Here is a 13,751-nt window from a genome sequence, read left to right on the forward strand (position 1 = left end):
ACTTGGGGGCTGGCTTTGATCTCTTAAATGGCTTGATTTATTCCAATTCGAGAAGGGTTTCCAATTGGAAACAGATTCCTTGGGGGAGGGATTAGGTTTTTGTTCCTTATTTTGTGGAAAGGAACGAAAACGGTTAGAAGCTTTAGATTTACCCTTAGGTCTTTTATCCTGAGGCAAAAAAACTCCCTTCCTCCCAGTAACAGTTGAAATTATTGAATCTAACTGAGAACCAAATAACTTAGCAGTGAACAAGTGTGCTGAGGACACACGAAACATGTCTGCTGTGCTGCACTGTTACCCCTTTTGTCAGTGTATGCTGTTTTGAGCTACGGCTCTACTTGTTTTTAGTGTTACACAATAAAGCCTTTTTACTTTTACAACTTTATTTATGCTGTCCCCTTTCATTCATGGGATTAAGTAGGTCTGTAGCCCTGTAGCCGTTTTTTCCTGTTGCACAAATAACTTATTACCTTGGAAAGAAAGAGATAGCAATCTGGACTTAGAAGTCATGTCAACATTCCAAGATTTAAGCCACAAAGATCTTCTAGCTAAAATAGCTAAAGACATAGATTTAACATCAATTTTGATGATATCAAAAATGGCATCACAAATAAAATTATTAGCATGTTGAATCAAGCTAACAATGCTAGACAAATCATGATCCGATACTTGTTGCGCTAAAGTTTCCAATCAAAAAGTTGAAGCAGCTGCAACATCAGCCAAAGAAATTGCAGGCCTGAGAAGATGACCTGAATATAAATGGGCTTTCCTTAGGAAACTTGAATCTTATCTATCTAAAGGATCTTTAAAAGAAGTACTATCTTCCGTAGGAATAGTAGTATGTTTTGCAAGAGTAGAGAGAGCCCCACCAACCTTGGGGATCTTTTCCCAAAACTCTAAAGAAACTGCTAGCAAAGGATACAAGTTTTTAAACCTTGAAGAAGGAATAAAAGAAGTACCAGGCCTATTCCATTCCTTAGAAATCATATCAGAAATAGCGTCAGGAACTGGAAAAAACCTCTGGAATAACCACAGGAGGTTTATAAACAGAATTTAAACGTTTTCTAGTTTTAATTTCAAGAGGACTAGTTTCCTCCATATCCAATGTAATCAACACTTCTTTTAACAAAGAAAGAATATACTCCATTTTAAATAAATAAGAAGATTTGACAGTGTCAATATCTAAGGTAGGATCTTCTGAACCAGATAGATCCCCATCAGAGAAGGATAATTCAGTATGTTGCCGGTCATTTGAAATTTCATCAACTTTATTAGAAGTTTTAAAAGACCTTTTATGTTTATTAGAAGGCAGGATGGCAGACAAAGCCTTCTGAATGGAATCAGAAATGAATTCTTTTAAATTTACAGGTGTATCTTGTGCATTAGATGTTGAGGGAACAGCAACAGGTAATGAACTATTACTGATGGATACATTCTCTGCATTTAAAAGTTTATCATGACAACTATTACAAACCACAGCAGGAGATAAAACCTCCACAAGTTTACAACAAATGCACTTAGCTTTGGTAGATTTGTTATCAGGCAGCAGGGTTCCAACAGTGATTTCTGAGACAGGATCAGATTGAGAAATGTAAGAGAAAAAAACAACATATAAAGCAAAATTATCAATTTCCTTATATGGCAGTTTCAGGAATGGGAAAAAAATGCAAACAGCCTAGCCCTCTGATAGAGAAAAAAAAGTAAGAGGCATATAGGAATGGGGTCTTAAATAATGAAAATATTTGGCGCCAAGTATGACGCACAACAAACAGAAAAATATTGTTTGGTGCCAAAAATGTCCGGATGACGCAACCTTGTGAAGGACCCGGCGTCGACTAAGACGCCGGAAATTATGATTTTGCGTCAACGAATGTAACTTGGTGCCAAAAAAATCTTGGGCCAAGAATGACGCAATAAACTTTGGCATTTTGCGCCCTCGCGAGCCTAATTTTGCCCGCAAATTTAAAAGACAGTCAATTTGAAAAAGAGACTAAACCCCAGGTAAGAAATAATTTTTCCTAAAAAAAGCATTTCCCAGATATGAAACTGACAGCCTGCAAAGGAAATATACTGAAAACCTGAATTATGGCAAATATAAGTACAATACATATATTTAGAACTTTATATAAATACATAAAGTGCCAAACCATAGCTGAGTGTCTTAAGTAATGAAAACACACTTACCAAAAGACACCCATCCACATATAGCAGATAGCCAAACCAGTACTGAAACGGTTATCAGTAGAGGTAATGGAATATGAGAGTATATCGTCAATCTGAAAAGGGAGGTAGGAGATGAATCTCTATGACCGATAACAGAGAACCTATGAAATAGATCCCCCGTGAGGAAAACCATTGCATTCAATAGGTGATACTCCCTTCACATCCCTCTGTCATTCACTGTACTCTGAGAGGAATCGGGCTTCAAAATGCTGAGAAGCGCATATCAACGTAGAAATCTTAGCGCAAACTTACTTCACCGCCTCCATAGGAGGCAAAGTTTGTAAAACTGAATTGTGGGTGTGGTGAGGGGTGTATTTATAGGCATTTTGAGGTTTGGGAAATTTTTCCCCTCCTGGTAGGATTGTATATCCCATACGTCACTAGCTCATGGACTCTTGCCAATTACATGAAAGAAATAGCTCATGGAATGTTTTGAGTTGGAAAAGTGTGCGGAGGAGTAACATAGCTTAAAGACTAAACTGTATGTTAAAGGGACAGTAAAGTCCAAATTAAGCTTTCATGATTCAGATAGGGCATGTCATTTTAAAAAAAACTTTCCAATTTACTTTTATCATCAAATTTGCTTTGTTCTCTTGGTATTTTTAGTTGAAAGTCTAACCTAGGTAGGCTCATATTCTAATTTCTTAACCCTTGAAGGCCGGCCATCTCTTATCTGAATGCATTTGAATGCATTTAACAGCTAGAGGGCGTTAGTTTATGTGTGCCATATAGATAACATTGTTCTCACGCCCGTGGAGTTATTCATGAGTCAGTACTGATTGGCTAAAATGCAAGTCTTTCAAAAGATCTGAGATAAGGAGGGTCTGCAGGGGCTTAGATACAAGGTAATTACAGAGGTAAAAAGTATATTTCTAGTATATTTCTAGAACAGTGTTCATTTTACTTTAATAGATATTGCAAAGTTGTAGCATTTCCACAGAGAGGCTGTAGTGTATTCCAGGAATGAACTGACATAATTATTGCATGATATGTACAGAATTTCATTTATTTTTTTATGGAGATTTTTTTTTTAATGCAGTGTTTAGTTTCTGAAACATATAAACAAACTACTCTCTTTAATATGTATTGCATAATTGTTTCTTCTCTTTTTTTTTCCTTTTACTTATTTAAATATTTTATACAATTTCTTCTAGGGGTGCTGGACTTTTTATTGGTGTAGAGTTAATAAAGGACCACGAGAAAATGTTACCTGCTACTGAAGAAGCTGAATACATCATTAAGCGGTATTTGCACTTGTTTAGAACAGTTCTATATTTCCCATCATATGTTTTTAGAAAATAATTATAAACTCATACTTTCAATTAGAGAGGCTGAAAAAAGTACAAGTTCAATTTTAAGCTTTCTCGTTTATTTATAAATATTTCAAGAATTGAAAATACCATGAAGAGGAAGAATCTTGTGCGTTGAAACAACCCTACACTTCTGTCAGATTTGCTAATTTGTTACTTCTAGGTAGTTGTAATATTGTTAGTGCAGTTACTAACAATATTACAACCTGATTTTACTTAATGTGTTACTCTGTATGCTTGCACTATACTGACGGGGGTGCCATAGCATGAGGCACAGGCACTATATTAGGTTAAACACTGAACCCTTCTTCCATTAGAAATATGGTAGATGTCTTTTCAAAATGGCTGCCACCATTATGGTGTCCGGATGGGGGGGGGAATGCTCCCTGGAATTTTGCCTGCATCTTTCTTTAGTTTAAACAAAACCTACTGGAACAGATAGAACAGAGTAGTTGCTGGTGTGGAATCCTTGCTTGCAGGACTGCAGTTGTGTGACAATAAGCTGCAGGAAGTGTTGAAACGTAGTGTAATATAGCAAGAATAATATAAAGCAACTTACTTTATTTTATATATCTCTCTGAGTGACAACCCTAGAAATGATGTGTAGTAGTGAGGTGGGGGGGGGGGGTTCTGATTTTATTTATTAGACATCCCAACCTGCAAAAACTCATTTTAGGGAGGTGGCTTCACCCGCTACTGCGCCACCCCCCCCCCTCCCAGTTATATATTTGACACCTTGAAACTCTAAGATAGAGACTTATCATTAAAGTAGCTTCCCACTAAAGTCACATTTAAAAAAAAAAGTAGCTTTATTGCACAACCACATACAACAAACCTATTTTTCAGTGATCGTATGCTTGTTGAATGCTTAAATGTTTTAGAATACGAAGTTTAATTACGTGCAGTAAATAAGGTAGTATTTGTGTTTTTATTTTATTAGAATCAGTGGGGGCATTTTGGTTACTGATGCATGCTTTAAGGGTTCTATAACGTCCCAGCAACTAAAGGCATTCCTTAAAGAAACACTTTTCCGGATTTGGGACCCATTGGATCATAGTACTTGGAGTTTCAGGGAGATTGCACTCGATTTGCTGGCATCAGGGAGTTGCTATTACAATCAGGGAGACTCCCTGAACTTCAGGGAGAGTTGGGATGTCTGTTATTATTTCTGCCATCATTCTTGTCAGTGATGGAGCTACTGTCAGCTATTGGCTTGCTCTGTCTTGTTACTGTGACCACCAGTGTAAGACTAATGTTCCCTCCTCCCTACTTAACTGATAGCAGGGCCCTCCCTCTAACAACTCTGGGCTACTGTGCAGTGCTTGGCAGACATTACAGCTAAAACACTGTGCAGCCTCTCAAAAGTGTATCAATGCTGGTGTACTTGAGGCTGTGCTAACCTTTCCCAGGCATAGCTGCCTTCCCTTTACAGGCATCAGGAAGTTTGACTTCCCTGGTCTGTCCCTGGCTCATTGTACCACAAAAAATTAAGGTTTTATAAGCAGATTTATTTTATTTACAAGAAACTGTAATCAAACAGTATATGCTTATGCTAAAATTTGATTCCTAAGAGGTTTTGGAGACATTCTGATTTAACATTTATATTGAATACATTTGAAAACCGGAGAAGCCATAACGATACAGACATCCTGTTCCATACTCTGGGGGGGGGGGTGTCAAGTTAACCGATACGACCTACCTTACCTCATATTGATTGAGGGTTCTTGAACACTGCCTGCAGATCAACTTAAGGGATCCATCTTTAACCATTATATCATCGCTTGTACCTTACTTAATTTGATTGAGGGCATACTTGTGAGTACCCATCTGTATGGGACGTTTTATTTGTGAATTTTTATTCTTGTTGTATTAAACATATTGCACTATGAGAAGTGTTTTTGTGCGCTTTGTTTTTCTAGATAATATATATATATATATATATATATATATATATATATATATATATATATATATATATATATATATGTAGGAAAAAAGGCACTCACTGGTTCAAAGTAAAAAATAACATTTAATAGTTCAAGTTAAAAATGCATGACGTTTCGGAGGCATTCCACCCCCTTTATCAAATGCAAAATACAGACAGTTTGAATGTACAAAAAACGATTAACATATACATTACCCCTTCACCTTAAATAACCCTGTGGCATCTGATGGCGCCAAGCCGCAATCGCGGCTTGCATGGTGCTAAACCTGAAGTCATATGACCGGAAATCGCGTCAGCCACGTGAACCACGTGGTGACGTCGGTTGTCATGGTGACAACTGTTTGTTGTCTGACGATATTCTCAGACAATAAGGAAATGTCTATCAACAGGGTACAAATATTTATGTTAAACAATAACAAAGAAATCCTATTGTCAGCATTAGAAGAAGCTATAGAATACCACAGTTTAGCCATAGGTCAGAATGCCAGTGTATTAAAAACAACAACAAAGGTACTCGATCATAGACGATCGAGTGTAACAACATAAAAGCATGAATATGGCGAACATACAGCAAACTAAGCCAACAGCAGACACACATGCAATACCACATTACCATCTATACACAATTATATGTGAAAAATTATGGAAAATGGGTAAAAACTCATCACTAACCATCTCAAATCCTGGTTAATGATTGGTATATACATATATGTCTGCCGTTGGCTAAATCGTATGTTCTTGATGTCTCCTGGAGTATGGCAGACAATATCTGAGGACTTATGCACTGAGAATGATAGAAAGTCTTGTTTAAAAGTCATTGATGGTGGATATGTTTTATGGTGGGATGAACAATTGTAGTCCATATAGAGAGGTTAGAGCAACTTGCAGTATAGAATGGCGAGAAATCCAGCATAGTATTCAATCCCCTAGGTGCTATGGTATCCAACGTATAGATCCATCTTGTCTCCATTCGTAGGAGTCGATTGCCCCTGTCACCTCCCCTTGTCAGCGGTGGTACTTGATCAATCAACATGGTTTTTAAACTCGATACACCATGGTTATGTCTGGCGAAATGGCGTGCTACTGGCTGATCAGAGTCGCCATTTTTGATGGCTTCCCTGATCGCACAGCGATGATTGGCCATACGCTCCCGAAATGTGGTGACCGTTTTCCCTATATAGACAAGGGAACAGGGGCAAATCAACATATAAATCACATGGGTACTCATGCATGAAAGCCTGTGTTTGATTTTGTAGCGCTTGTTCGTATGTGGATGCTGGAAAGTGTCACCTTTAAGCATGCTATCACAAGTGGTACAGTCGCCACATTTAAAGCAGCCTTTTTTGTTGGATTTCAGCCATGTAGTATTCTCATAGCACCTAGTTGGATCCGTTTTTACTAGCAGGTCCCGCAAGTTTCTCGCTCTTCGATAAACCATTCTAGGGTGTTGTTGTTTCACGAATGGTAAAGACTTGTCTGAGTGTACCAAGTCCCAGTGTTTAGAGATTGCTCCAGCAACTTTTTGGTGCATTGGATCAAATGTAGTAATGAAGTTGATTTTCCCCTCTGAGTTGTTAATTTCCTTTGCTCTGGTTACATTGCCCTCAAAACGTTTTGTGGCTTCTTCTTTAATGTCCATGACCATCTTTCTATCATATCCACGTGTGATCAATTTTTCTGACATCTCATTAAGTTGTGTTGTTCTATTGTGTGCCTCAGTGTTGTTGCGCAGAACCCGAGTGAGCTGGGAGGCTACTATCCCTTTTTTCTGGTGTGTGGGATGATAGCTCCGTGCATCTAATAGAGAATTACGGTCAGTGGGCTTGGTGTAAAGGGATGTGCCAAACCTACATACCTCTTTGTCAATTACCTTAAAAATATTAAGGTCCAAAAAATGTACTTTGTCAATGTCAAAGTCAAGTTTAAATTTGATAGGGCTAAATAAATTATTTAGTCCATTTACCCAGGATATCAAAGTTTCCGGGGTCCCACGCCAAATCAAAAGGATGTCATCAATATATCTTGTGTAATATACCACCTCTACTATGTCCTGAGGACGCATTAAAATACGCTCGTACCAGGACATGTAGAGGTTGGCATATGTGGGGGCCATATTTGACCCCATGGCAGTCCCCGAGATCTGCAAGTAGAAGTCCCTCTCAAATTTAAAATAATTCTTTTCTAGACAAATCTGTAGTAAATCCAACAGAAACTCAATGGGAGGTCCCTTGTAAAGATGAGATCCCACCACCATGGACCTGACAGCCTGCACACCCCCCTCATGAGGGATGGAAGTGTACAGGCTGTCAACGTCCATGGTGACCAGGATGTCACCAGCCTGCAGGGAATCAAAAGCTCTCAGAACTCTAATCAGACTAGGGGAATCCTGTAGATAAGCAAAAGTATCCTTAACAACTGGTTAGTTTGTTGTCAGCGCCAATTAGCTGACAACAAAGTTTATGTACGTTTGAAGGGCAACCCCACTGCCACATTTAAAAAACAAATTGATCAGTCCCTGAGGTCTGCAAGGGAGGCATGTGTCTTAAGTGATAAGGAATTTGATTTTTTGACTGTAAACTTTCCCATAGTCCCAGTACTCTACTTGTTACCCAAAGTGCACAAGACACTTGATCAACCCCCTGGCAGACCGATTGTGTCTGCCAGGGGTTCATTGTTCTCTAATATAGCCAAATTTATTGATCATCACCTTCAACCAGTTGTTAAGGATACTTTCGCTTATCTACAGGATTCCCCTAGTCTGATTAGAGTTCTGAGAGCTTTTGATTCCCTGCAGGCTGGTGACAGGTTTGGCACATCCCTTTACACCAAGCCCACTGACCGTAATTCTCTATTAGATGCATGGAGCTATCATCCCACACACCAGAAAAAAGGGATAGTAGCCTCCCAGCTCACTCGGGTTCTGCGCAACAACACTGAGGCACACAATAGAACAACACAACTTAATGAGATGTCAGAAAAATTGATCACACGTGGATATGATAGAAAGATGGTCATGGACATTAAAGAAGAAGCCACAAAACGTTTTGAGGGCAATGTAACCAGAGCAAAGGAAATTAACAACTCAGAGGGGAAAATCAACTTCATTACTACATTTGATCCAATGCACCAAAAAGTTGCTGGAGCAATCTCTAAACACTGGGACTTGGTACACTCAGACAAGTCTTTACCATTCGTGAAACAACAACACCCTAGAATGGTTTATCGAAGAGCGAGAAACTTGCGGGACCTGCTAGTAAAAACGGATCCAACTAGGTGCTATGAGAATACTACAAGGCTGAAATCCAACAAAAAAGGCTGCTTTAAATGTGGCGACTGTACCACTTGTGATAGCATGCTTAAAGGTGACACTTTCCAGCATCCACATACGAACAAGCGCTACAAAATCAAACACAGGCTTTCATGCATGAGTACCCATGTGATTTATATGTTGATTTGCCCCTGTTCCCTTGTCTATATAGGGAAAACGGTCACCACATTTCGGGAGCGTATGGCCAATCATCGCTGTGCGATCAGGGAAGCCATCAAAAATGGCGACTCTGATCAGCCAGTAGCACGCCATTTCGCCAGACATAACCATGGTGTATCGAGTTTAAAAACCATGTTGATTGATCAAGTACCACCGCTGACAAGGGGAGGTGACAGGGGCAATCGACTCCTACGAATGGAGACAAGATGGATCTATACGTTGGATACCATAGCACCTAGGGGATTGAATACTATGCTGGATTTCTCGCCATTCTATACTGCGAGTTGATCTAACCTCTCTATATGGACTACAATTGTTCATCCCACCATAAAACATATCCACCATCAATGACTTTTAAACAAGACTTTCTATCATTCTCAGTGCATAAGTCCTCAGATATTGTCTGCCATACTCCAGGAGACATCAAGAACATACGATTTAGCCAACGGCAGACATATATGTATATACCAATCATTAACCAGGATTTGAGATGGTTAGTGATGAGTTTTTACCCATTTTCCATAATTTTTCACATATAATTGTGTATAGATGGTAATGTGGTATTGCATGTGTGTCTGCTGTTGGCTTAGGTTGCTGTATGTTCGCCATATTCATGCTTTTATGTTGTTACACTCGATCGTCTATGATCGAGTACCTTTGTTGTTGTTTTTAATACACTGGCATTCTGACCTATGGCTAAACTGTGGTATTCTATAGCTTCTTCTAATGCTGACAATAGGATTTCTTTGTTATTGTTTAACATAAATATTTGTACCCTGTTGATAGACATTTCCTTATTGTCTGAGAATATCGTCAGACAACAAACAGTTGTCACCATGACAACCGACGTCACCACGTGGTTCACGTGGCTGACGCGATTTCCGGTCATATGACTTCCGGTTTAGCACCATGCAAGCCGCGATTGCGGCTTGGCGCCATCAGATGCCACAGGGTTATTTAAGGTGAAGGGGTAATGTATATGTTAATCGTTTTTTGTACATTCAAACTGTCTGTATTTTGCATTTGATAAAGGGGGTGGAATGCCTCCGAAACGTCATGCATTTTTAACTTGAACTATTAAATGTTATTTTTTACTTTGAACCAGTGAGTGCCTTTTTTCCTACATATATATTCGATGATCTCCTCGAAGTGCACCCTGGAAGTTGCCACATTTTATATGGAGTGCCTTTCTCACTGACTTCTAGCTATATATATATATATATATATATATATATACGTTGATTGGAGTAGCCGTGTTAGTCCAGAGATTTAGATATTAAAATAACAAGAGTATTGCATTGAGCAATGCTACTTTTTTATTGGACTAACTATACATTTATAAGTTGACAAGCTTTCGGAAGAGTTCCTTCCTTTATCAAGTCTGAAGCAATACTGACAAATTCAATGGAATTCACAGATTATATCTTAAAACACAGAATAGCTAAGAAGACAGAAAGTGCAGGGAGAGGAGGAGGTGTTGTAAAAATCATGAGGGGGGCTTAGGTAACAGGCAGACAGTGTCCAGTGTAGGAGAACAGACAGGGGAAATATATAGCTTTACATAGAGCATATACTGACAAAGTTATATATCAACATTGAATCAATATCTATAAAGATGTGAAATTGTATATACAGGGGTAATACAAGAGTGTGGACATAGGCTTACCTGTGTACCTATGTATAAAGAATGTGGAATATACAATGTAATTGACTAAATGAAAGTACATTACTAAAAATGTTGATAATGTGTTAAGAATCCAGAGTCCGCATTAAGTCCAGAATTAAACAAGTTGAAGTGCATTATCATTTTCATTTCAAAGGTTTTTTTTTTTCCATGGTGTTTTTGAAGTTGCCTCTAAGAATTTTGATTTTGAGGTTTTAGACGGAGTGGTCAGGTTGGGTGAAATGGTGACCAACAGGGGTGCAGTGTTTTGTTTCACAGTGGTTTTTTATTGAGTGTCTGTGTACGTTCATCCAAAGGTGCAGTTTTTGGCTTGTTTCTCCAATATAGCATCTCACTTCACATGCAGTGCAATGTATCATGTATACCACATTTGCAGATATACATGAATATGCCCCTTTAATGTTATATGATTTATTATTGTGATTTGCTGTGTTGCTTTCACAAACGTGTTGACACAGTTTGCAGAGAGCTTTATAGCAGCACTTGGTTCCATTCCGAATGTTCTTTTTCTCAAGGGGTAGCTTTCTATGTACCAGTTTCTGCTTTAGGTTAGGTGGTTGTCTGTATGCCAGGATTGGGGGTTTTGGAAAGATTTTTTTTGTGTAGGATCCTCTAAGAGTAGTGGCTGTAAGTCGTATGATTTTTCGTATCCCTTCCACAGCAGGGTTGTATTTGACTACTAGTGGGATACGTGATATGTTTTTCTTCTCCCTGTATTGTAGTAAGTGTTCACATGGAGTATTGAGGGCAGAGTTAATTTTTTTTATTTATAATCCTGGAACCTTTTTCTCTGAATGATTGGGACAGTGTGATGAGGTGTTTGTCACGGTCCTTGGTATCTGAGCAAATTCTGTGGTATCTTTTTTAATGTGATTGGGGTGGGAGCTGGAGCTGTGGAGGTAGCTGCATCTATCTGTTGGTTTCCTGTATACAGATGAGTGCAGTTTGCCATTTGTGATGGATATTGTTGTATCCAGGAAGCTGACACAGTCTCTAGAAAAGTTAATTTTAAGCTTGATTGATGCATGAAATAGATTAAATGATTTATGAAAATGTTCAAGGTTTTTTTCTCCTTCTGTCCATATGATGAAAATATCATCTATGTAGCAAAAGTATTTGAAGGGTTTGTGAGGGTGAGTGGCTAGGAATCTCTGTTCTAAGTCAGCCATGAAGAGGTTTGCGTACTGTGGTGCCATTTTGGTGCCCATGGCTGTTCCCATGGTTTGTAAGTAGATGGAGTTGTTGAAGATGAAATAATTGTAAGTATAAATTCTGTAAGATTGCTGACTGTAGATTCACTATATGTCTGGTTAGGGCTGTCGGAGGAAAGAAAGTTTAAGCAGGCATCAATGCCATCTTTATGTGGAATATTGCTGTACAGGGATTCCACATCCATTGTCACAAGTATAGTATCCTCTGGCAATTCTGTTTTCTGGCTGATTTTGTTAAGAAAATCAGTGGTGTCTTTTATAAAGCTAGTGGTGTTAATAACTAAGGGTTTAAGAATATTCTCCACTAGGCCCAATATTTGCTCAGTCAGAGTGTCCATGCCAGTTATTATTGGTCTTCCTGGGTACGCTGGTTTGTGGATTTTTGGGAGCACGTAGAATGTCCCTATGCTAGGGTTAGAGGGCACCAGTTTGTCCAGTTTATGTTGCATGTGTTTAGGGAATGTTTTAATTAGTTTTCTAAGTTGCAAAGTATATTCCTGGGTGGGGTCCTTTTGCAGTTTTTTTGTAATAAGTTTGATCTGATAATTGTCTATTTCCCTCTTTGATGTAGTCCTGTCTATTCATGATCACCACTGCTCCTCCCTTGTCCGCAGGCTTAATGGTAATATTTTCATTATTTTTTTATAGCGTTTCTCAGCAGAGATGCAGTTGTCAACCGGAAGCTTTCAGTATAGCTGTCCAATTTTGTGTTGCGTCCTGGTGCAGGTGTGAAGAGTGTGTTCTTTTTGCTTCCATTCTAGTCCTCCATAGTGCTGCTATTTTCTTTGTCATAGAAGAATTCTTTTAGCCGCAATCTCCTGAAGAATTCTTCTAAGTCTGAGTACAGTTGGATTTTGTCTAGATTTGTACTTGGACAGAATGATAATCCTTTACACAGTACTGATATCTCTGGCCCTGACAGGTGGTAGTTTGAAAGGTTCACAATCCCTGAGTTTTCTGTGTGGTTTTCTTGGTTGGTGACAGTTTGTGTTTTGAATGAGGTGCTGTTATTGTCTGTGGACGTTTGGTCATTTGTTGTTGAAGTTGTAGTTGATCTGTCACCTGGAGCTCTATTTTCTTGTATTTGGTGTTTTTTTCTGTTTTGTGACAGGCATGCAAGTTTCTTCTTTTTCTTCTTGATAACATTTTATTGTTGTGTTTTTTTGGAAGTGTTGCATTTCTTTTTTAATTTCTTCATTGTACCCATTATTTTCTTGTAGTTTTTGTAGTAGGAGCTGCTTTTGGTCTTTTATTTTTTGCTTTTTGCTGTATAGTTGATTAATTAGGTTATTTCTCAGTTTCTCACTGGTACATCTGCAAAGTTTTTCAGCATTCTCAGAGTTATGAGTGGTTGCAAGTGGATTCTTAATTTTCAGTCCATTTGGAATGAGATTCATTTTTTGCAGGATGATATCAAGTATATATCACTGTTGATCTGTGTTTCTTTTGTGATCAGTTTCATGATTTGCTTCTTATTATGGCTATTTTCAGTATCTTCCATATGAAGATACTGGGATGCTATATTGGAGAAACAAGCCAAAAACTGCACCTTCGGATGAACTTACACAGACACTCAATCAAAAACCACTGTGAAACAAAATACTGTACCCCTGTTGGTCACCATTTTACCCAACCTGACCGCTCCATCCAAAACCTCAAAATCAAAATTCTCAGAGGCAACTTCAACAACACCATGGAAAGAAAAACCTTTGAAATGAAAATGATAATGCACTTCAACTTGTTTAATTCTGGACTAAATGCGGACTCTGGATTCTAAACACATTATCAACATTTTTTGTAATGTACTTTGATTTAGTCAATTACATTGTATATTCCACATTCTTTATACATAGGTACACAGGTAAGCCTATGTCCACACTTTTGTCTTTTT

The 13,751-nt window shown here is 38.4% G+C and overlaps 2 protein-coding genes across 2 annotated transcripts in view; one reads left to right on the top strand and one right to left on the bottom strand.

The window, feature by feature from the left end:
* Positions 1–13,751, top strand: part of LOC128663090 (5-phosphohydroxy-L-lysine phospho-lyase) — a 101,795-nt gene that overhangs the window by 33,860 nt on the left and 54,184 nt on the right. Inside the window, exon 10 of the mRNA XM_053717244.1 lies at positions 3,378–3,467. Coding sequence (XP_053573219.1) covers positions 3,378–3,467 — 90 coding nt within the window. The remainder of the gene's footprint in view (positions 1–3,377; positions 3,468–13,751) is intronic.
* HNRNPAB (heterogeneous nuclear ribonucleoprotein A/B) overlaps positions 1–13,751 on the bottom strand; it is a 193,768-nt gene that overhangs the window by 15,566 nt on the left and 164,451 nt on the right. The window lies entirely within an intron of this gene.

The sequence above is a fragment of the Bombina bombina genome, chromosome 6 (assembly GCF_027579735.1).
Source record: "Bombina bombina isolate aBomBom1 chromosome 6, aBomBom1.pri, whole genome shotgun sequence".
In the NCBI taxonomy this organism is placed as follows: domain Eukaryota; kingdom Metazoa; phylum Chordata; class Amphibia; order Anura; family Bombinatoridae; genus Bombina; species Bombina bombina.